Here is a 25,014-nt window from a genome sequence, read left to right as displayed (position 1 = left end):
AGAAAACAACTTTGAACCCTTCCATCCTTGTTAAATGCTTCCTTGTTAAAGAGCTAATACATGTTTAACACCTACTTTTACTTTTATTCCTTTAAGATTTTAAAATCATAAATGCCTTTGGATCAAGCAATTAAAAAATATAGTAAAGACAGAATTAAATCATCTAGTCTTGAAAATCACCTGCCTCACAAGCCCTGTCCATACAGCTAACGGAAGAAAGCACTGTGACCCCTCCCCCCAGAGGCACACAGTGCAATTATTTATCTTCTTGGTTCTCCTCTTTTTAGAGGGGGGAAAAAACAGTTTGTTCAATAGGAAACATAGAGGCAGCTAAACACAACTACATCCACTCAACAATGCTTGGCTGCCGTTTCTCCCACTGCTCTTGACCAAACACAGAACATCTGTGAAGAATCTGATAAACTCCAAATGCTGTATCCACATATTGCAGATACTCCTGGACAGAGGCGGCTGGAGAAAAGAAAGCAGCTCAGGTGCACTTCAGAGGTTAAGACAGGAGCCTCTGAGACAAAACTACTAGCCATTCTTCAGAGTTGGGCTGAGGCCGGTAGGGATAAGAAGGCAAAATGAAAAGAACGCCATTCAGCTACCAGCACAACAGCTTCATGCTCTTTCCTGTCAGGACACAGAGGGCTCTGACAAATAGAAATAACTTGAAATCTACCTCAAACCCCTTTCCTTATCTGAAAAGAGGCCAACTCCTGCAAACAGCTTGAGGGACAAGAAGAAGCCTGGAAGAGGCACTGAACCCAAGTGATCAGTTTTCTTCAGTTAACCTTCTATCTCATCAGGAGAGGCCATGGGAAGACTTAGCTACTCTGGGGCAGTGATCACAGAGATATCCCAAACCACAGAAGTTTCCCAAATCCCTTCCTGCAAAAGATCACAATGGTCTTTCCCAGCCCTGAGTTCCTAGCACCAAATCACAGACAGCCTCACTGGTTAGTCTCAACAGATTACTAGGGAAAAGCTACTGACAAAGTATCCTGAAAAAGAAGGAAAGAAAGAGGGGCCCAAGACAGAAAGAAGGAACACCCCCTCCCCCAACACAGTTGTGGAGGAACTGCCTCCTTCCTGTGCTCAGACAATGAAACCCAAAAGAGAAGCACAGGACAAAGAAAGCTTCACAAAAGCAGCACAGCACTCTCACTTGCTCAGAGCCAGCTGAGCTCATGTGTTGGTGTAAAAAGAAACAAAGAGCTTTTCACAGACTTCTGATACCCAAAGATGGGGCAGCAACTGATGAATTCTGACTTGGCGGGGTTAGGGAATGTACACTCTTTATGCCTCTGGATAAAGTCCCTTTTATAGATCGAGTGTGCCCGACCCCAATACCCTAATGATGTCCACTTGCAAAGGCCTAAGTGAATTTCCCAGCCTTAGTTATCTCTGGGTGGTAAAATCTGAGGTAATTTTTTACTTTATACTTCTGTGCAGTTAGAATTTGAAACTATAAATGTATCATCTCTGACACATCTTAAAATTATCTTTCAAAAATATTATCACTCTCCATTCATTATGTGTACCTTTGATGATGCTTTACTCCTTGAGAAACCCCCTCGTTCCTTACTAGCCTAAAGTTTACCAGGGGGACTACACAGACTCAGCTATCCCAGAGGTCATCTGCTAAAAATTAAGGTAGAAAATATCCAGCTGTGTAACTATCCCCACAAACACATGATCTTCAGAGGGACTGGCTGGATGAAGTGGGACTCTGAACCCTAGAACTGCTTATAAACTACACACAGGTATTCTCCAACCTACCACTCCTTCTCAAGGGGACCACAAGGAGAGGCAGAGTACAAAAGATGCAGCAACAGTGGCGGCTGCAAAGTGGAAGCTCCAACATCCCAGAACAGAGTGAGATTCTGGGTTTCTCAAACAACCCACAGTCTCTCAAACAGTCCTGTTAAGAAAACTGCTGGTCTCCCAGCAGCCTCTTCACACACCCACATACCCGAAGCACACACAGAATGATACTGAGAGACCCTACAGGAAATAGAACTTGACCGCAAGTGTACAGCCAGCTGATGCCAAAGATGAAAATAAAACAGAAATCTGGCTTCTTGCCTAGTGACCTATTTATCAGATTATGCATGCCTCTTTGCCTTCCTACCTTGAATCATTTCTACTGTTATTCTCATTTGACTTCTACAAAATTATAGTTAGGTTTACCAGTAAGAAGTGTCAATATTAAATATGCAATCATTTAAAGCAACAACAAAAAGCTCTCCACACTCCAATCTTTGATATCTACTCTTCAGGCATATTTATCAGTAGACAAATACATAGAAAAACCCAATACCCCAAAATGCAATGGTATTCTCCATCATTGTGAAAATCAAAATGGAGTCAGTATTGCTAAAAGAGATCTCTAAAATGGAGTCAGGAGGCCACTAAGGAGGTATCATGTTTGCACGACTCAGTCTGGATGGATTTAGACCTTTTGGCCTGATGAAATCACCTAGAACACCTCCAAAAACTCAAGATACTAAAAGGCCCTTACCCTTAAACAATTTGTGACAGTCTATATATTTATAGGACCCCTACCATAAAATAACTTGTGATTTCTTAAGGACAAATATTCTGACTTAGGTTAGAGTCGATCCCAGCTCTCACAGGGCAACTTTTAACAACTTCATGGTTTTTTGTCCTTATAAGGCCCCGATTCTTTCTCTTCCTTGGAACACTCTTTCAGGGGTTACCAAATCTGATTCTCCCCAATTGCAAATCTTAAGTCCCCAAATAAACTCTGTTCTTTTTGCAGACTTCTGAATTTTTTTTTTAGCTGACATCATTTAGATCTTTTCTTTCTTAATTCACTTTGTCCCACCCCAAAAAGCACAAAGCACTATAAAATCAAAGAAGCAAAGGAAGTAAAAAAGCAAAAACTACAAAGAAGACATTTTGATTCTAAAACCAAAGGACAGAGAAAAAGAGATGCATCTGAATATAATTTAAATATTGGAGGTATGATCTAATTATCAGGATTGTTCATCACTGTGGCTACCCAGACATGCCCAACAACATGAGGCTGCTCAGACCCAATTCCATGAGAATGGCTTCTTCTTTGGAGGTCCTTTTACTCATATTCCTCAGTTATACATAAAAATCTTCCCCCAAAAAATCACTGGTAGAGTGATGAGACCATTGTGTGAATACTCCAAAGTGTTCTTCCCAGGCCTTTCCACTGACTATGAAATTCAGAGTAGTAAAGCCCAATTCCCCCAGCTAGTTTCATACCAGCCACCAAATGACCAAAAGAGGTAGACGAGTTTTACCTGTAGTTCTAGGAAAATAAACAGTAAACAATCTTATTTCTAAGGGTGCTTTAAATTTATTTTAGAATGAAGTACTAAATAAATTCTTATTTTTAATCAGTTATGTTAGTATTTAAAACAATAGAAAAGACTTTGAACAGGCCATTCTCACAGCAAGAGAGGAAATGCATTATCTCAAGGCCTAAATTATCTTGAGCAAGGAAAATTTTCAAAGATGTCTCAGTACTACAAGAATCACCATGATCTGGTCAACTTTTACAGAGCAACTGTGGCCTGTAAAAGAAAACCAATGATTTATTAACATAAGTCTGGCTACTAAAGTAGCTATAAAATCATATTATGTGGAATTTCTTTAAATAATATGAAATAGTATATAAATAAAATACAATTTAAATGTATGATAACTGTTGAAGCTAAGTATTGAAATATGCTACTCTCTTCCATGTAAATTTAAAATTTTACATAATAAGATTTTCTAATAAATGTCTTAAAAATACATAAAATCCTGTGTTTAAAAAAATGTGCATGAAAAAGGCAGTTCATAATAGTATAAACACAGAGATTACAATAAATGTATGTCAGGTGATAAGTGTTTCCGGAATGATATAAATTGAGCTAAATGTTAATTATTTTTACTTTTTTCCTGGAAAGTTATTTATGTTCTCCAAAAAACAAACTTGGCAATACCACCCTGGACTCATCCCAAAGCTCTTGTCTCCCAAATCTTGTATCAGGGCCACAGGCACCAGCACCCAAGCTCCACATTTCTCTTACCTCTTGAGGCAGCTCCAGTTTTGACCGGTCATCCAAGCCATTGGAATGCAAGCCCATCAAGTATGGCACAGGAGCATCTAAGAAATGTAGGAGAGAAGCCGGGAGAATAGGAACATAGACATGCTGCCACTGGAAAGGAAACATGAGAGCTGTAATTGTCTCCGCCACAGTCATCAGTCGCTGGTAATCTAGGTCAAAAAAATAAACACATACACACAAACCAGTCAAAAACAAGGCATCTGCTTCTCCAATGGTAATTTAAAATGTTTAATACAATTCCCCATGTAGAAAGAACAGTGTAAACTTCAGCAAGGGTATGCTCAGAGCATGATTCTCTTATGGGTATCAGAGAGACAACCCAGAAACCTCAGTGGATCACATGCTGAAGTATACCCCCTCCCCCAACACATACACAGGTCCATTCTCATTATAACATTTAATAGAAATACAACAGAATTCATAAATGGCAACTTGCTCTAAATACTAAATGAGAATGCTAAGTAGATTCTCTTAGGTAGAAAGAGGGTAGAGAACTAGAACAAAAAGAAAAGGAACTGTGGTCTGGTTTCTAGTCAGCATGAATGCCAAACACCTCATTTACCACTTACATGAGTCTGCATTCTATAAAGAGCTGATGTGAACTCTGCAGTCAAGATCAAGACCAAAGAACCACCAACCAAGCAGAAGCTGGTTTTCTACCCTTAGCTAAGTCTGCCCCCAACCTGACAACCTAGTGTCATTTTAACAGTTTGATAAAAACCTTCCCTAGAACTTGACAGACTCAGAAGACTGATTTTCATTACTCAAAAGCCTATTCTAGGTCAGGGAGCATAGCTTGGAAGAGAAGGCTTATGTTCAAAGTTTAGCTTTTCTTTAGGATGCAATTTCTAGACTTTTTTTTCTTTTTGTTTTTGGAGTTTTATTTTTAAAATAAGCAAAGCCAATACAATAGATTTATTAAAATCAAAATTTAACAAGTTACTATTTACAAATGGTATGATGGTTTGATACTTAAGGACAAAGTAGGAACAAAAATTTTAAAACCATATGAGTAATATCCTCTTGGAATGGTTGATTTCAAATGAGTGAGTTTTCACAGGGGTTAAACAGCTTTATTCACTAAAAACTCAGCCCACTATTTAAGCAAATCCCAGCTTAAAGGAGTTATAAGTAACAAAAAGCTTTCCAGAAAATGAAGACAAATGAGTAGGAAGTGAGCAGAAGCTGATATGCATCAACTAGATAGAGAAGTTTTAGCAAAGCATCCTGTGTGGTCACCAATAAAACTCTGGAGCAGCTTACACGTTGTTCCTGACTAAACATGACCTGGAAATAGTTTTTGGTTTTTTTGTTTAACTAGTAATGCAATAATTAAAAGCTGATGACTAAAACTTCATCATCTCAAACATTTACAGGTGGCCCTCTGCTTCCCTGGTGGCTCAGCCGGTAAAGAAGCTGCCTGCAATGAGGGAGACCTGGGTTCAATCCCTGGGCAGGGAAGATCCCCTGGAGAAGGGAATAGCTACCCACTTCAACATCCTGGTCTGGAGAATCCCATGGACTCTACAGGCCATGGGGTTGCAAAGAGTCAGAGACGACTGAGCAACTTTCACTTCACTTCACTCCACTCTCTATCCACAGTTCCACATTCAAGGATTCAAACAACCATGGATTGTTCATTCTTATAGTACATATTTATTGAAAAAAATCCACATAAAAGTGGATCCATGTAATTAAAACCCATGTTTTTCAGTGTCAGCTGTTTCAAGAAACATGGGCTTCCCAGGTGGCACTAGTGGTAAAGAATCTGCCTGCCAATGCAGAAGACACGGGTTCCATCCCTAGGTCAAGAAGATCCCCTAGAGGAGGGTATGGCAACCCACTCCAGTATTCTTGCCTCGAGAATCCCATGGACAGAGTACCCTGGCGGGCTACAGTCCATGGGACCGCAGAGTGTGACAGGACTGAGTGACTGAGCACAGTCAAGAAACAGTAACTAAAAAAGCAACAAGACTTACACAAGTCTATACATCACCCAGGAGACAGGAGTCTGAAACATCATTACTTAAAACAAGTTGCAAAGTGAAGCCTCAGGAACCATACTCAGTCAACAGAGGCTTTTCTTATTTGTTCTGCAGTGTTTAACAAGAACATTGTTACGAACGTTTAAAAATCAAAAATTTCACATAAAAAATCTGGGTCCTCGTGAAAAACTGGAAGATCTAGAAACATCAGGCCAGGATTTCCAAAGGAATTAACTGGAGCTAACTACTGGCTGTCCATTTTAGATGGACACTATTCAATTCAACACAGTCTCTATTACTTCAAACCATATCCAGAATCCAACCATTTCACACCACTTTGCTGTTACCTCCTTAGTGAAGAGACAACATCGAGTCTCACTGCGATTATTACAATGGCCTCCTAACTAACATTATTCAGACTTGGCCCATGGACCATATCTGGAACAATTTGACCTCAAAATAAAAAAAATTAATTATAGTAATGGACCATATAACCTACTGAATAAAATAAAAATATGAGTCCATACAATAATAAACAAGGGAGAATGAAATGTTCTTCCTCACAGTAAAAAGCAACCAGCCTGGTAACTAATTCAGACTAGAATTATCAAAGAATGCTAAAGCTATTAGGTAAAACTCTGAAGAGCAACAATAAATTTACAGAGTTTCAAAAGTATCAACTCACAAATTAGTTATTAATTACAAAGGGAAAAAATGATAATGTTCAGTTAAGAAATTCAGCAGACGTCATCTTAACCAAGTGATCAAATTAACATTATCAAAAATGGGACAAGCGAACATCATGTGCCTCCTGTGATAAAAACAGACATGATGTGCCTCTTGATATAATGCACTGAGAGAACCACTACATCACTTCTGTGATATCACAGCCAAAAATGTATAACCTGAATCTAGCCAGAAGGAAACATCAGAAGAAAAACCCAAATGGACGTTCATTCTACAAAATACCTTGCCTGTACTCTACAAAAACGTCAGTCATGAGAGACATGAAGAATTGACTACTAAAAGCAATATGCATACTGCATATGTTACTGGACTAAAATTCTGAACCAGGAATTTTTTAATTATCATTCACTTTTATGTAGAGTCTAAGAAATTAAACTAGGTTATAACAAAAAAGAAACAGCCTCATAGATATAGAGAACAAACAAATGAGAGGTAAAAACTATTATGTATAAAATAAGCTACAAGGACCTATTGTACAATGCAGGGAACACAGGGAATATTGTCTGTATCCTCTGACAATATTTTATAACAACTACAACTGAAATATAACCCTTAAAAATCATGAATCACTATGGTGTATGCCTGAAACTTACATAACAGTGTATCAACTATCCCTCAATTTTTAAAAATTTATCATAAAGGACATTATTGAACAATGGTAAATAAAAGCTGAATACAGTATTATTATTTTGTCAATGTTAAATTTCCTAAATTTATTAATCATATTATGGCTATGTTAAAAAATGTTCTTGTTCTTACAAAATAAAAGCTGAAGTACTAAGGAATCAAGGAACATGGAATCTACAGTGACTCTCAATGGTTCATTTATGTTCACACACATACAGAGATACAGAGGGAATGATAAAACAATGCACCCAAATGTTAACAATTGGTGAATTGTGGCAGAGTATACAAGAGTTCTTTGAATATTTCTTACAACTCTTCTATAAGCTGGGAATGATTTCAAAATAAAAAGTCAAAAATCTTAAAACCTCCAATGACTAAACATCTCAGAGTAACAAAGTCCTTACAGTGGCCTACAGGACTCTACAATTTGGCCTCCTGTTAAGTCTCTAACACCATCTGCTATTAAGCGCCTGCTCTCTCACACCATTTTATCCATCAAGCACCCTCACTGTTCCTGGACATACTAACTACATTTTTGTCTCAGAACCTTTCTATTTCTTGTGCTCTTTGCCTGGAAAACTTTTCCTACAAACATTAACATGGATCACTCAGAGAGGTCTAATCTAATCACTCTATCAAAAACTGGCATTTCCCTTCCCCCAATACTATCCTCTTTACTGTTTAACTTTTTATTAAAATTACTATATTATTTTTATTAGCACCTGACATACTGTACATTTATCTATTTAATCACCTCTCCAAAAAAGAGAGGGGTGGGGGGAATTCCCTATCAGTCCAATGATTAAGACTTGGTGCTTCCACTGCCAGGGCCTAGATTTGGGGTTTGGGTTGGGGTTGGGGAACTAAGAACTCACAAGCCAAGCAAGCAAAAATCACCTCTTTCCCACTGAAATGTAAGTTCTATTATAGCAGGAATGTTTATCTATTTTGTCCACCCTGAATCTCTAGCCCCTAGAATAACGCCTGGCACACAACATACTCTCAGTAAATATGTTCTGAATGAACAAATTTCATGTTACTTAATTCACTCCCTTAATAAATATTTTTTCCTTCTGCTCTACTTTATTGTTTTGTCCAAATCCACTGCTCAAAATCACTTAACGTCTCATTTATAAAAACAATTCAGTTATAACAAACAACAGAAAAAAGCAACACATCTTCATTTTTTCAAATATATGAAGGGTCCTCACTACCGTCAGGCTGAGGAAGGGGCAGAAACAACTCTGCAGAGTGATAGGACAAACTGGTAAAAGTGTGTCCCACAAACATCAACTCCTGCCTCCTCTTTTCAGCCATCAGCCAGACTTAGGAGACAGGGTTCTCCTCCCAGACTGGAGAGTCCAGCAAAAGGCCATGATGATAGTCAATAAGAAATGGTAGACCTCTCATGTTCCATTAGTTTGCCATCCAGCACGTGTGCATACTAAGTCATCTCAGTCATATCTGGCTCTTTCGAACTGTATGGACCATAGGCCACCAGGCTCCTCTGTCCATGGGATTCTCTAGGCAAGAATATTGGAGTGGGTTGCCATTTCCTCCTCCAGGGGGTCTTCCCAACCCAGGGATCAAACCCACATCACTTCTGTCTCCTGCCTTGGAAGGTGGGTTCTTTACCACTAGCGCCACAAGTTAATTTAGTTAATGCTAAATAGGGAATTCTGTATTTGTTCTTTGCAATTAGTTGACAATTCACATACTTGGAATTTACAAAAGCTGATGAGTCACGGAAAGCAAAAGATGTGGATTCTGCTCAAACTCTAACAGCCCTTGGCCTTTACAGTCACCCCCAGTTACCTGAATTGGAAAAAAAGAGAGGCCCTAGTCAGGAAGAGAGTTCTAGTAAGCACTGACTTACGCTGTGAGTAGAGCAGGATTTGAAACTCCAGAAGGGCACAAGTAAAAAGTTGAAACACATTCTCCACCCCAAGCAGTTCAAAGACCTCTTTGACAGGAAAGTCGAACAGGGGAAGCTCATTGGTACTTGGTCTCTGGCAGACGATTGGCCCATAGACACCAGAAAACTTCAAGGACCGGCCAGGAGGTGGGAGTGGCACCTCATATAGTACATTGTATATGTAGCTCTCAAGGGGCAGTGGAGGGGGCTGAGGCGAAGTGACTGCCTGGTGAAGCTGTTCCAGCACACTCCGACATGCTTTCATGAAGGACATGGGCGTGATGAGGCAGATGCACTTAGAGACGTAGAGTGTATCTCTGCTAATGTCGTAGGAGTTGAAGCGCTGCAGCTTGGTCCCAGGAGTGCCATCACCATCCTCCATGCCACTGAGGTCTCGGCTATCAGCAAGTGGAGCATGGAGGACATCATACTCTGCATTATGCATGTGGTAGAGGGTCTGCATTGCACTGCAGATCTGCTTGCTAGTCACCTCCTCATAAAACGTGAGAGCAAACCCAAAGGTCCGAGAGCCATCCTCCCTAGTGATAATAAAGGCATGGAACTGAGGCTCCCTGGGATCAGCCTGAGTCTTGAATGCCAGCCCTTTGGGCATGCATAGCTGTAAAAGACAACAAGAAAATAACAAGTGAGAACACACTGCTATTCCTCTTCTCAGAACACCATCACTACTTATTTATTAACACTTAAAGAGCACCTACTATGCTATGTGTCTGGAATATCAAGTCCAACACAGCAAACTATTTGCCCTAAAGAACTCCCATTCTAAGACACACACATAACTAAAATTCTAATGTAGTTATCAAGGCTATATAGAAGTATACACAAAGTACCAGAGGAACACAAGGAACACAAAACAACTGAGTCTCAGTCTTCATCAGAAAAGGCTTCAGAGATGAGCTTATGCCTGAACTCATTAGGCAGACAAGAGAAAGAAGGGTATTTAATGGGCACAAAAAAAAAGTGCATAAAGGAGGTTAAAGAAAGCTTGGAGAATTTAGGTAGGTGGTCAAGCATGACAGCATGTATTAGGAGATGATGCTTGAAACGTATCTAAAAACCAGATAGATGCAACTTCATACCTAAAAATAAACCAAGTTTTAAACTCTATCCAGTTCACAAGATTCTGTCAACAAAATCTTCTCTTTTCAGGGGGAAAAAAAGGGGGAAGGGGGAGATGTTCATTTCATACAATGCAAAGAGATGACATAATCAGGATAAAGATGTACTTTTTTCACTTTAACTCAGATGGGTTATATAAAGAAACTGAACAGCTAATCAAACTGACCTGAATCAATCAGTTTTCATTTTCTACTTTTCCACCAACCTAGTCATACAAATGGACTTTGAGGAGCCTGGGTTAACAAGTACAAGGAGCTACATTATAGTATTCCCATTATTCTTGAACTTGACTTCTTAAAGCCTAAATGTTTCTAGAATATACCATGTTAAAAGGAAATAAGCACCAGCTGCTGTTGCTGCTGCTAAGTCGCTTCAGTCATGTCCGACTCTGTGCGACCCCATAGACGGCAGCCCACCAGGCTCCCCCGTCCCTGGGATTCTCCAGGCAAGAACACTGGAATGGGTTGCCATTTCCTTCTCCAATGCATGAAAGTGAAAAGTGAAAGGGAAGTGGCTCAGTCATGTCTGACTCTTAGCAACCCCATGGACTGCAGCCCACCAGGCTCCTCTGTCCATGGGGTTTTCCAGGCAAGAGTACTGGAGAGGGGTGCCATTGCTAGGAGTCAAAACACTTGAGGCTCTCTAGACTCAAACTCCTCCCCTGTAAAATGAAGATAATACTGTTTACTCTGCCTACTTCACAGGCTTATTGTGTCCATTAAACAAGATCATCCACACAAAGCTATTAAAAAATAATGAAGTACAAAGATGTGGTCAAGGGCAGAGTTCTGGAACTAGTATTTAAGCTTACTCAAACAGCTCCTTAACCATGTGACTTGAACACGTTAACCTCTCTGGATCTTAGTTTCTTTACCCATAAAATACGCGTGTCTGTGTTTATTTAATATTATCTACATGAAGGATTTCATTTTTTGCTGTTTAGTCAGTAGGTCACGTCCAACTCATTGTGACCCCATGGACTGTAGCCCACCAGGCTTCTCTATCCATGGGATTTCCAAGGCAAGAACACTGGAGTGGGTTGCCATTTCCTTCTCCAGGGGATCTTTCCAACTCAGGGATCAAAATCACATCTCCTGCATTGGCACATGCGTTCTTTACCACTGAGCCACCAGGGTAGACCACATTAAGGGGTACTATGAGGATTAAATGAGTTAATTCATGTAAAGTACTTATCACAGTACCTAGCATAAGTTGAATACTCAATAAACATTATTCATGGTAGTATTCTTCTAGAGATTAAAAATGCTGCCCTATCTGTGTATTAAGTCACTTCCGTCGTGTCTGACTCTTTGCGACTCCATGGCCTGTAGCCCACCAGGCTTCTTTGTTCATGGGATTTTCCAAGTAGAACAGTGGAGTGTGTTGCCATTTCCTCCTCCAGAGGATCTTCCCAACCCAGGGATTGAACCCATGTTTCTTTGGTCTCCTGCACTGGCAGGCAGGTTCTTTACCACTGGCACCAGCTGGGTGCTAAAATTATACTAAAACAAAAAGATTCATTTTCGCCATATCACTCAGATATATACAGTACAAATTAAGAGGAAACTGCTTTAAATCTCATCATACAGTATCAGTGCTATAAGCAACTAACAGCTCAATCTCACAAAAAAGTTCACTAACCCAATACTAAGTACTTGTCTGACTCAACAGAAGCACACTGTGACTTTTGGTATAGCTGATATATTCTGAGTATTTGATACAGTGATCAAAATGCAGAATCATGAACAACATGCATATTACTTCTTCAGAAGTTACTGATACTAGGTGGAATCACAGCTACCATAGTCTGGACTTACAATCCTACTGTAAATTACTCTGTAAATTATCTCACACTTGTAGCTAACAAATACTAACCATTCCCACTGCATCTTGGTCAAAGGGATTCCAGTCCACATTCTCAGGATATCGTGCAAGGACCTTAGACTTGAATGTTCGTCTCAACGGTGTCTGCTCAAAATTTTCTCCTGCAAGAAAAAGAACGAAGCAAATCATCTCCACAAAGTCCCTTGAAACACAGGGTTATGAATATCTGAGCTTGGCAGTCCAGCAAGGTACAGAAATGAGGGCAAAAGGTTAGTATGTCAACCATCTAAGAACAGGAAAGGCATTATAGTTATTAGATTATAGATCAGTAAAGAAGCTGGAAAAGTTTAGCATGGTTAATACTGGATACTGCTAGATACCTTGGCTTTTCTTTAAAATGAAATCATTACTACAAATCCAATAGTTAATCTTACTGGGAGAAGAGGGGAGAAAACACAAGGAAAGATGAAAGACTGTATCATTTTTTTTCCCTAAAAGCAACATTTACTTTGGTAAAAGTCAACTGAAAACATGACAGAAGCATAAATTATTTTAAATTCAAAATAAAGTATGCATTTCTATGATCTCTGAAAAAATACAAGGCGGATTTTTCAGGATAAATGAGTTATTTGTCAGTTGAGAATCATTTGAAATTTCTGAAATTCTCCTTTGTTTCCTCCGTCCCCTCCTAAAAGCATTAAGAATACACAGAAATAAGGACATTAAGGAGAAAAGAGGAAGAATCAAAGAACCCACCACCTAGAAGGATAGGAATATGAAAAATGTATTGGTCGGAAAAGGCATAAGAAAGTTAGAATGTCAAAGGGTACAAAATGCCACCGGAGAGACTTATATAAGAGCCACCAGAACGCTACGGGTGTTTTCAAGTTTGTTTTTACCTTCAGTTGTACTTGAAATGAAAGAGCTGGCACCATCCCTGGCTTTAGAAGCCTGTATGTACTGGCATAATGCTATATGATAAATAAAATAACACAGGATTACAATAAAGCAATGTTATTCAAACTTTTTTGACCATGACTCCAGTATGAAACAAAGTTTACATCATGAAGCAATAAACACATACATATTACGTATACATAAATTCACTTAAAACAAAAATTTCACCCAAAAAATACTTACCCTTACTACATGAGATATCTTTTCATAATTTCTACTCTACATCATTTAAAACCAAAATGCTACCTGCAGACCTACTAATGGCCACGATTCACAGCTTGAAAAACATTACAATATAGTATAATGGGATAAAGAGCTCAATAGATTAAAGTACTATAAAGCCAGTAGTGCTTTCTCTGAAAGTATACCACCAAATATTGTTTTTCCCAAGGAATGAGGGAGAAGGGGACAAATTAAATGCACCTAAATATTTCAAACATATAAATTTACTAGTAATCATGGAAAAATATGTGGGAAACATGACCAAGGACAATTCAATTGAATTACATATCTATTTACTGAGTAATCGTGTTATACAAGGGCCTTAGGTACTGTGGAGGATAGAGATGAACCACCTATCCTCAAGAACCGTTCCATCAAACGTATATGAAACATTCTATAGGAAAAAGAACATATACAAATAACAATTTTGCAGGGAGGTTATTAGGTGGGAGGCTCCAGCTTATGTGATCTATCCATTCAGAGCACACTTGCACAGGATGCTGTTCATGTGTTCCAGTTGCCAGAATAAATTCTGCTCAAACTGAAGTTTTTCTAAGTTGGCTTAGAACCCCAGGAGGCTGGTGATTATTAAGGAAGATGCACTTCTCACCAACACAAGATTGGGATGAACCTAAAGTCAGACAGTCCTTCACTTTAAATCAGCCTGATGCTGGGAGGGATTGGGGGCAGGAGGAGAAGGGGACGACAGAGGATGAGATGGCTGGATGGCATCACTGACTCGATGGACGTGAGTCTGAGTGAACTCCAGGAGTTGGTGATGGACAGGGAGGCCTGGCATGCTGGGATTCATGGGGTCGCAAAGAGTCGGACACAACTGAGCGACTGAACTGAACTGAACTGAGAGGCATCTTGAAAGCTTCTGGGAGAAAAAAAGTTTATATTAATTCTAAGGCACCTGTTCCAGAAACTAATAATCATTCCAGTCAGAAAGTTACTGCTTTTATAATTAAAACCTTCACATCCATTTTCTGTCAGGTTCTGTCCATCATTGTCATCATAAGCCCACTTATTCATAATCTTCAACTTCTGACAAGGCCCAACCTTCTTTCTGTTAATAAAGCAAGTTCTACAATTTCAATTTCTCTCACATCCAATCCCTTCTTTCAAACTGATTTTTCTGAAACTCGTATCTAGCAAGTTTCATTTCTCAAAATACATTTGGTAATGTTCACTGAAGAAAACTTGCAAAATCAGCAGGCAGCTGGTGATATTGGAAGCAATGCAACAAAGCCCTACAGCTATGTCAAGAGAGTCTCAGAGCTTTCACTAACACCTGCAGAGTGCAAAGAGCCCACCCATGCAAGCCTGCACTCACTGTACAAAGTAATTAAACTGCAAGCAGCTGACAAAAGATCTTGTCTACATTCTGACAGTCTCAGAATGTATTTTTAAACTGTATCCAATTCTGAGAGAAGATAAACTATTTCTTCCTCATAAGCTTCTTTACTTTTAATTGTCAGTTTTCTCATTTCTTTCTTAGTAGGCTAAAAAATCCCCTCAGTAAAAACCACAAAACATCTGAACATACACAGGAGTCAGGGCGGTTAGCAATGTCCTATATGAAAGCCTTCAGAGAAAGACATTTTCCTCAGATGGCTATGAGGTACCCCCTAAGACCTGAAGAGCATTCAAAAGATCAAACAGGGGACTATTTAGGGGGAGAATTTCAAAGCAGTGAGATGAAGAATGGAGCCAAAAGTGAACATGATGAGCTGACCTGGAATGTAGACAAAGAGGAGGAGGAAAGCTACGATCACAGAAGTGGTCTTCAGATCCTCAGTCCCCACCACCACCTCTCCAGTTCCTACTCCTTCTTTAAACAAGCTGAGTACAGAAGTCTTGTTAAATAGTCAGTTTCTGAGTAAACGCACAGCAGACAGTGCCTCTTAGACAAAAGTCCTGCTGTGTATTAGACTGAACCAGTAGCAGGAGCATAGTATTTTCACTGCAAGGGGAAAGATAATGTGTAAAGAATAGGTATAAGGGCCCAGAGACCAAATCATGTTCATTATAGACACCATATGAAGTGTCATAAAGTAACAGAGAAAGGAGATCACAAACCTAAGATCTTTTTATTAAAAACAACTTAATCACTGTTCATTTACTGAGGGCTGAGTTTTTCAGAGAATAAGCAACACACACATATTGCCTCAGGAACATCTAGATAGCCCTATCTCCTCAAACCTACACATGTCACAGGTCCCTTAAATCCTCAGTTATTGAGACCTCTGGAAATTCAAACAATACCAGGAATATGACATCACAACCACAGCTGTTCCATTGTTCTATAAACAATAACTAATTATTTGCCCAACACAAATGTCAGCAGGTCTGAACATCAAAACTAAGGCCCATTTCTAACAACAACTGAAAAATTAGTCAACTAGGTATCAATCTATCTTTGTGAATCTGCCCTCTGGAAAGTACAGTTCAGATAAAATCACAACAGATTTTCTTTAAAAGCCTGCATGCCTTACAAGGACTTCTAATAGGTTCTTTGTTTACTTGTCCTGCTTTGGCCAAGCCAGAAACAAACTGACATTTGTATTGCTATTAGCTTCTTAGTACTAGCTTGATTTGAATAACCCTGAATGAGGGATGCTGATGCTGAGAAGCTTCGAAGGAACCCCTAAACTCTGCAATGCTTTACAAATTTTTGTAGGAAGACGTCTGCATTTTTCTGGGGAGAAAACACAATTTCTATCAGATCTCAAAGGATTTCATGACTCAAAAAAGTTAAAACCACAGCTCCAAATATTTCTAATTTGGGCAGAAAATATTTTGACCACTTAAAAGTTAACCTAAATGAGCAGGTTTTCACAGAGTCTAAAATGAAATACACATACTACTAAATAACTGCTTTCCAGGTTGATAATGACCCAAATTAGGACATTATTTTCTCCATTCTTACCATGAAAAGCCTATGTTGATTGCTTCATGTGAGCAAGTTAAAATAGAAAATACCTCAAAACTTCTGTCTGAAGTCCAGGTCATCAGAAAATGTTCATCAAGACCTCCACATTTATATTAAACTTATTATGTTTGTGTTTTTAAGTGGTAGAGCAGATATGAAAAGGTAGGTCTACCTGAGGAAGACCCAGTATAGTTAAATCTCAACCTGGTTTATGCTGAACCACCTAACTTCTCCAGATCATTGCGTTAGCTTAGATTCAAGCAAAATAAAAGTAACCGTTATTTCCTGGGAAACTGTTTATAGAATACATCTGTTATACCTACATCTTGGATTAGATACACCAAATAAAATGAATAAATTCAATTTCTAAACTATCAGTAGTCAGAGTTGGGACACACTAAAGGAGCTTTATATAAAATTTGAAGTGTTTTTTTTTAAAAAAGCTGAGAACATTTTTATATCTGGTCCCTTGGAAGACATAGGGAGGATAATATAAGTATCGGTGAAACTAAAAGAATAAATAAACAACAACAAAAAAATGACTTTGTCAAAAGAGTAATTTATATCTAGTTTGATGGAAGTTCTACTTACAGCCATGGCAGAAAGTCTCCTATGACACTCCTGCAGATAAACTATGAACTCCAGATAAAATATAAAAAACAACTACCCAAAGGTGTGTGTGTGTGTGTTAGTAGTTCAGTCTTGTCTGACTCTTTGCAACCCCATGGACCATAGCCCACCAGGCTCCTCTGTCCATGCAATTTCCCAGGCGAGAATACTGGAGTGGGTTGCCATTCCCTTCTCCAGTGCATCTTCCCATCCAGGGACCAAATCCGGGTCTCCTGCACTACAGGCAGATTCTCTACAGTCTGAGCCACTATGAAAGCCCATCCAAAGGTAATAGAGAACAAAAAACAGGCAGATTGTGAAAGGAGATGGAGGGTCAACTCTGGGGAAAAGGTAATAACACTGGAAAAGAGTCCCCTTTTGGCTAGGCAGGTCCGAGTCTGTGCCATGAGAGGTGGCTAAAATTCAGATAAAAATCCAGTCTTATTAGCTTGAAGAACCAGAGAACAGACTTTAAAGGCAACCATAACAGCTGAGAAGTGAGGGAGGGAAATTCCAAGGAGAGCCAGAGAGGGGGTACCACTAACTGTATAAATGCTGCTCAAGTCTCTGACTGATCCCTGAACCATAAGTGCATGGAACAGACCCCAAACAGCTAAATTAGGGCTAAAAGAACTGAACTGAGATTTAAGCTGCTGCTCACTGCTGGGAAACGAACAAAATTCAATGTTCTCTGAAGGAAAGTGACAGAATTCAGAGTCTCTATAACATACCATACACAATGTCAAGGACACAATCTAAAATTGTTTAGCATATAAAGAAACAAGAAACATGACCCATTCTCAAGAGAAGAGTCAAAAGGAACTGACTTTGCATTGACCCAAATGTTTGGTTTAGCAGTCAAGGATTTAAAAGAGGGGTGTTCATAATGAATGAAAAGCCAGTAAATCTCAGCAAAGAAATAGATACTATAATTAAATGGATGGGAAAAGTAGAATGGAGATGCAGAAGAGTTAGTGAACTGAAAAACAAATCAACCACAACCACAAAGTAACCAAACTGTAAAACAGAAAGAAAAAAGATTAGAGAGAAAAGGGGGGCCAAGGGAGGGAAACCAGAGATATGGGAGACAGCAAGTCTAACATACATATAATTGGAGCCCCAAAGGAAAGAAGAGCAAATGCGGTTAAAAAGAATATTTGAAGAAATAATGATCAAAAATTTCCCAAATTTGGTAAAAGATATAAATTTACAGAGTCAAGAAGCTCAGTCAAGAATTCCAAGCAGAATAAATACCAAGAAAATGATATGCAATTAAATTGTTGAAAAAACAAAATTTTAAGAGAAAAGATTGAATGGAGCAAAGAAAAAGAATACATTACATTAAGTAGAAAAATGATTGAAATTACTACTGCTTTTTATCAGAAACAGTAGGGATTAGAAGACATGGAAAACATTCTACATATACTAAAAGAAAAAAAAAAGCCTTGTCAATCTAGAACTTTACAAACAAAAATTCTTCAAAATTGAAGGCAAAAATTAACACATTTCAGGTAAAACAAAGCTGAGAGAATTCACTGCTGCAGACCTGCACTTTCAAGAATGAGAAGAGGTTATATACTGTATGATTCCATTTTATAACATTCTTGTAATGACAAAATTATAGAAATGAACAGATCAATAGTGGTATTCATTCATTCATCACAGAAATGAATGATCAGAAGTCAGGGATGGGTGGAGGGAGGCTATAAAAGCACAACTCCAAGAATTCTTGTGGTGATGGAACTATCCTGTATCCTGACTATATCAGGATGTTAATGTCCTGATATTAACATGTATCAATGTTAATATACTGGTTGTAACAGTATACTACAGTTTTTCAAGATGTTACCATTGGGTAAAGGAAAATAATCTCCCTGTATTATTTCTTACAGCAGCATAACTGATTCTACAATTACCTCAAATAAAAAGTTTAATGTATTTAAAAAGTGTATTTTTAATTTTAAAAAAGTGTTTTAATGTTTTAAACAACCGGCCAAGGTTTTAAAGCCGAAGCTGCAGGCAACACAAATCCAGCATTCAAAGCTATACCTGGGACAGAGTTCTTTGAAGACAGCTATGTTCTCCCTCTCTAAGACAGAAGCGTCATATAAACTGCCTCTTCTCACCACAACACCACCAATCCTATAAAGTCTAGTTCACATTATCTACAGCAAGAGTGATGAAATTTTTTTCCCCTAGGAATTTATGCATGCATGCGTATGAGCATGCTCAGCTGCCCGCAAGGCTCCTCTGTCCATGGGATTTCCCAGGCAAGAATACGGGAGTAGGTTGCAATTTCCTTCTCCAGGGGATCTTTCTGACCCAGGGATTGAACCTGATTCTCCTGCATTGGCAGGTGGGTTCTTTACGACTGAGCCACCAGAGAAGCCCTTAGGAATGGATATAATCAGATGATTATGCTATCTTTTGCATAATGACAACTTGGGATGTCCTAGAACTGATCCTGTTAGTGACACTGGTCACCAATTCAGTGCTACTCATGCTATAATCAATTTCTTTCCTGCATTAAAAGATTTCACTATATTTTTCCTGTTATAAACATTTCTGAAATTGACTGCCCAACTCAATTTAGATTTTCAGTGTATGTTGAAAACCAACTATTGTATCTTCGATTCACTTCCTGCCCCAGCATTTCAATTTTCCTTGTCTTCTAGATAATTTCTCAACTTGTGCAGGAATCAGAGATCACCTTCTGTCAACTCTAACAGGGCACAATGTAGAAAGAGAAGGAAATGCAAATTTCTAACTAAATTAACCTGTTATTACTTTTAGATGACAACTTCATTACTATCAGCACTTTTTAAATAAGAGACAGCTTTAAAATAACACAGACTAACAAGCAGAGTGTTGGTACCTAAAGAAAACCATCTTACACTGCTCTCATCACTGTCTTCTTTCTCTCTTGTACACACAAAGTTGAGGTAAATTCACAGCTCCCACATAAAGTGAAGAAGACAACCACTCGAAGAGACAGCCTGTACCTTGGCCCCCCATCACCAGATGACTGTGGTGCTCAGGAGACAGACACTCACAAATATCCACAATGCAGATAGTGAGCTGCCCCCCATCTGGACAAGCCACAGGCCTCTTCTAAGGCACTATTAACCCAGGAAAGCTGTTTACCAGGCTTTCAAAGAAAGAGCAACAGAAACCATCTGTTACCCCTACGTGTTCCCCTGGGGCAAATTTGTTCACTTTCTTTCTCAATGTATTTTCTTTGTCAGACTAACTTTAGATTTGTACATATGGCCACTACCTTTATTGATGCTTTGCCTCCAACTTGATATCATCAGGGCACCACACCTAGTCCAACTCATGCAATTAGTATTCTTAAAATGGCTGAACTTCTCACGTACCCAATTTTAACAAGAGACTGACCCAATTTTAACAAGTACCTATCTAAAGAGGACTGCCCCAAACCACAGATAAGACAGAATTTAAGTAGCAAGCTATCAGGTGCAGACTGCCTCCTTTTCAGCCCAGCTGAATACCCTGCAGGGGACACATCTGTTGAGCTAACATATTGAACTAAGACATGTAATTTGCTGGTGTTTAGCGGGGGAAGTAAAAAGCTCTCAAATTCATGGTATTTCAGGCCAGTCTAACAAACCCAGTCCTGTGAGCTGGAAACACACATACTGTTCTTAACACAGTGAGGGCTCTCAGAGGCTATACATATGCATACACTGGGGTACTTAGAAAGCTGGGCTGTCCAGAAGACCAGGCTTAGGTAAACCCACTGGACTAGAATCTCTAAGAAAGAAGTAGCAAAGGACAAATCTGAGCAACAGTTCCCATGCTCTCAATACCAAATTTTAAAATAAGCAGTCTAAACTGAGTGTAAGAAACTAGGGTAGAAGGCAGGAGAGAGGGTCAAGGTCCTACCTTGACTACCAGATGTACGACCCTTAACAATTTACTGAGTTTGTGGGTCTTACTTTCCTCAACAAAAGATTTTTTTTAAAAAGTGGAGAACTCACTGGTGATCTGTAAAGGTTTTTCCAGCTTGATCATTCCATGACTTAATGACTACTGGGTCTGACCAAGCACAGAAATCCTACCTCTCAAATTGTGAGCATTGGTTATTCCTCTGCTGCCTTTCTCTTCCCCAAATCCCACTGAAACAATACCAGAATTAGGGAAGCATAAACCTACAGAATGAAAAATTGAAGATAATCTCCAAAAAGCTCAAGAACTTGTAGCATCAGGTACTTATGGAAGTAGGGATTAAGATGGGGCTAAAAACAGAAGGACTAATTGAAAGTCTATTTAAGAACCAGATGGCATCAACTCATGAACAGATAATACAAAACGTTGTATAACTACACGACGGAACATTATTTGGCTATAAAAATAAATGAAGTACTGTTATATGCTGCAATACAAATGAATCTTGAAAACATTATGCTAAGTGAAAGAAGCCAGACACAAAAGGCCACATGTTGTGCAATTTCACATATATGAAATGTCTAGAATAGGCATATTCGTAGAAACAAAAAGTAGTACCAAGGGACAGACTGCTAATAGCTATGTAGTTTCTTTTGGGGATGATGGAAATGTTCTGGAACTAGATAGTGTGATGGCTGCACAACACAGTGAATACACTAAAAACCACTAAAGTCTACACTTCGGAATGACACATTTATGTTACATGAATTATATCTCAATTAAAAAAGAAAACAACCAGCTGGACCCCATCCCATCCCACCCCACCCGACCTCACACCTTTCCCACTCCACCTAGCTCCTCCACTGCAGAAGAAAAAGGAAAGTTTATCCTTTACAATGAGTAAATAAAACAATGAGTGGGCAAGGCAAAATGGGTGATTGTGGTCAGAAGCTACAAACTTCCAGTTATAAGATAAGTAAGTCCTGGAGATGTAATTCAGAGATAAGAAAGCCTTCCTCAGTGATCAATGCAAGAAAATAGAGAAAACAACAGAGTGGGAAACACTAGAGATCTCTTCAAGAAAATTAGAGATACCAAGGGAACATTTCATACAAAGATGGGCTCGATAAAGGACAGAAATGGTATGGACCTAACAGAAGCAGAAGATATTAAGAAGAGGTGGCAAGAATACATGGAAGAATTGTACAAAAAAGGTCTTCATGACCCAGATAATCACAATGGTGTGAGCACTCACCTAGAGCCAGACATCCTGGAATGTAAAGTCAAGTGGGACTTAGAAAGCATCACTACGAACAAAGCTAGTGGAGCTGATAGAATTCCATTTGAGCTATTTCAAATCCTGAAAGATGATGCTGTGAAAGTGCTGCACTCAGTATGGCAGCAAATTTGGAAAACTCAGCAGTGGCCACAGAACTGGAAAAGGTCAGTTTTCATTCCAATCCCAAAGAAAGGCAATGCCAAAGAATGCTCCAACTACAGCACAATTGCACTCATCTCACACGCTAGTAAAGTAATGCTCAAAATTCTCCAAGCCAGGCTTCAGCAACACGTGAACCATGAACTTTCTGATGTTCAAGCTGGTTTTAGAAAAGGCAGAGGAACCAGAGATCAAATTGCCAACATCCGCTGGATCATCAAAAAAACAAGAGAGTTCCAGAAAAACATCTATTTCTGCTTTATTGACTATGTCAAAGCCTTTGACTGTGTGGATCACAATAAACTGTGGAAAATTCTGAAACACATGGGAATACCAGACCACCTGACCTGCCTCTTGAGAAACCTGTATGCAGGTCAGGAAGCAACAGTTAGAACCGAACATGGAACAATAGACTGGTTCCAAATAGGAAAAGGAGTGCATCAAGGCTGCATATTGTCACCCTGCTTATTTAACTTATATGCAGAGTACATCATGAGAAACGCTGGGCTGGAAGAAGCACAAGCTGGAATCAAGATTGCTGGGAGATATATTAATAACCTCAGATATGCAGATGACACCACCCTTATGGCAGAAAGTGAAGAGGAACTAAAAAGCCTCTTGATGAAAGTGAAAGAGGAGAGTGAAAAAGTTGGTTTAAAGCTCAACATTCAGAAAACTAAGATCATGGCATCCGGTCCCATCACTTCATGGTAAATAGAAGGGGAAACAGTGTCAGACTTTATTTTCTGGGGCTCCAAAATCACTGCAGATGGTGACTGCAGCCATGAAATTAAAACATGCTTACTACTTGGAAGGAATGTTATGACCAACCTAGATAGCATATTAAAAGCAGAGACATTACTTTGCCAACAAAGGTCTGTCTAGTCAAGGCTATGGTTTTTCCAATGGTCATGTATGGATGCGAGAGCTGGACTGTGAAGAAAGCTGAGTGCTGAAGAATTGATGCTTTTGAACTGTGGTGTTGGAGAAGACTCTTGAAGAGTCCCCTGGACTGCAAGGAGATCCAACCAGGAGATCAGTCCTGGGTGTTCACTGGAAGGACTGATGCTAAAGCTGAAACTCCAATACTTTGGCCACCTCATGCGAAGAGTTGACTCATTGGAAAAGACCCTGATGCTGGGAGGGATGGGGGCAGGAGGAGAAGGGGACGACAGAGGACGAGATGGCTGGATGGCATCACCAACTCGACGGACATGAGTTTGGGTAAACTCAGGGAGTTGGTGATGGACAAAGAGGCCTGGCATGCTGCGATTCATGGGGTCACAAGGAGTCAGACACGACTGAATGAATGAACTGAACTGAACCATAGTTAACAATTCAGTTCAGTCACTCAATTGTGTCTGACTTTTTGCGATCCCATGGACTGTAGCACGCTAGGCTTCCCTGTCCATCACCAACTCCCAGAGTTTTGCTCACACTCATGTCCATTGAGTTGGTGATGTCATCCAACCATCTCATCCTCTGTCGTCCCCTTCTCCTCCTGCCTTCAATCTTTCCCAGCATCAAGTTCTTTTCTTATAAGTCAGTTCTTCCCATCAGGTGGCCAAAGTATTGGAGTTTCATTTTCAGCATCAGTCCTTCCAATAGTTAACAGTAATATACTATATATCTAAAAGCTGTTCAAGGGTAAAAGTTCTCATCACAAGGAAGAAAACTTGTAACTATGTCTGGTGATAGATATTAACTAGACTTATGTGATCATTTCACAATATAAATATAAGGAGGGTCTGAGCCACCCCTGGTGGCTCAGTGATAAAGAATCTGCCTGCCAATGCAGAAGACATGGGTTCAACCCTGGTCAGGGAAGATCCCACATGCCACTTGGCAGGTAAACCCATGTACCATAACTACTGAGCCTGTGCTCTAGAGCCTGGAAGCTTCAAATACTGAGGGCACGTGCCACAACTACTGAAGCCCACATGCCCTAGAGCCCCTGCTCGGCAACAAGAGAAACCACCACAATGAGAAGCCCACACACCACAACTAAAAAGCAGCCCCTGCTCTCCACAACCAGAGAAAGCCTGTGCAGCAATGAACCAGCACAGCCAAAAATAAACGAACAAATAAAATTATTTTAAAAAATAAAAATAGGAAAATAGAACATTTACATACTGAACATTGAGCCCCCCAGAGCTCTTCCCTTGGCCTCTCTTCAAGAAACCCTTGGCTCTCAAGAAAACTGGCAGCAAGGATTATGACTTCAAAGGCGGAGATCTAAGGAGCCTTTTACATGAACCTGACCAGCACAAGAAAAAAGACCCAGAGATACTGGTGGCCCAGGAAAAAAACTATGTAGCCAAATCAATTCTGTAGTTAACCTCTCAGTAACCAAACCCCACCTACAAACACAGAGCTTCCCAATCAGCTTCCTGGTGCACTATTCTTAGATGTGAATGCATAGCCAGAGATCATGAGGCATTTGGGGAAAGACTACAATTAAAGAAAGACATCAAGGGCTTCCCTCTTGGCTCAGATGGTAAAGAATTAACCTGCAATGCAGAAGACCTGGGTTTGATCCCTGGGTTGGGAAGATTCCCTGGAGGAGGGCATAGCAACCCACTCCAGTATTC

The 25,014-nt window shown here is 39.5% G+C and overlaps 1 protein-coding gene across 5 annotated transcripts in view; it reads right to left on the bottom strand.

The window, feature by feature from the left end:
• DENND5A (DENN domain containing 5A) overlaps positions 1-25,014 on the bottom strand; it is a 94,030-nt gene that overhangs the window by 38,169 nt on the left and 30,847 nt on the right. For 4 of the 5 annotated variants that reach the window (XR_011570858.1, XM_070803694.1, XM_070803697.1 and 1 more), the window contains exons 2-5: positions 13,253-13,324; positions 12,405-12,514; positions 9,351-10,008; positions 4,077-4,264 (exon numbers count right to left, since the gene is read on the bottom strand). Coding sequence is in view for 4 of the 5 variants with exons in the window: in XM_070803694.1 (XP_070659795.1) it covers positions 4,077-4,264; positions 9,351-10,008; positions 12,405-12,514; positions 13,253-13,324 (1,028 nt within the window). In the remaining variant the exon portion in view is untranslated. The remainder of the gene's footprint in view (positions 1-4,076; positions 4,265-9,350; positions 10,009-12,404; positions 12,515-13,252; positions 13,325-25,014) is intronic. The other variant, XM_070803695.1, reaches the window with a different exon arrangement.

The sequence above is a fragment of the Bos indicus genome, chromosome 15 (genome assembly GCF_029378745.1).
Source record: "Bos indicus isolate NIAB-ARS_2022 breed Sahiwal x Tharparkar chromosome 15, NIAB-ARS_B.indTharparkar_mat_pri_1.0, whole genome shotgun sequence".
Classification (NCBI taxonomy): Eukaryota; Metazoa; Chordata; class Mammalia; order Artiodactyla; family Bovidae; genus Bos; species Bos indicus.
The sequence above is the reverse complement of the archived record's forward strand: the minus strand, read 5'-3'. Positions and strand labels throughout refer to the sequence as shown.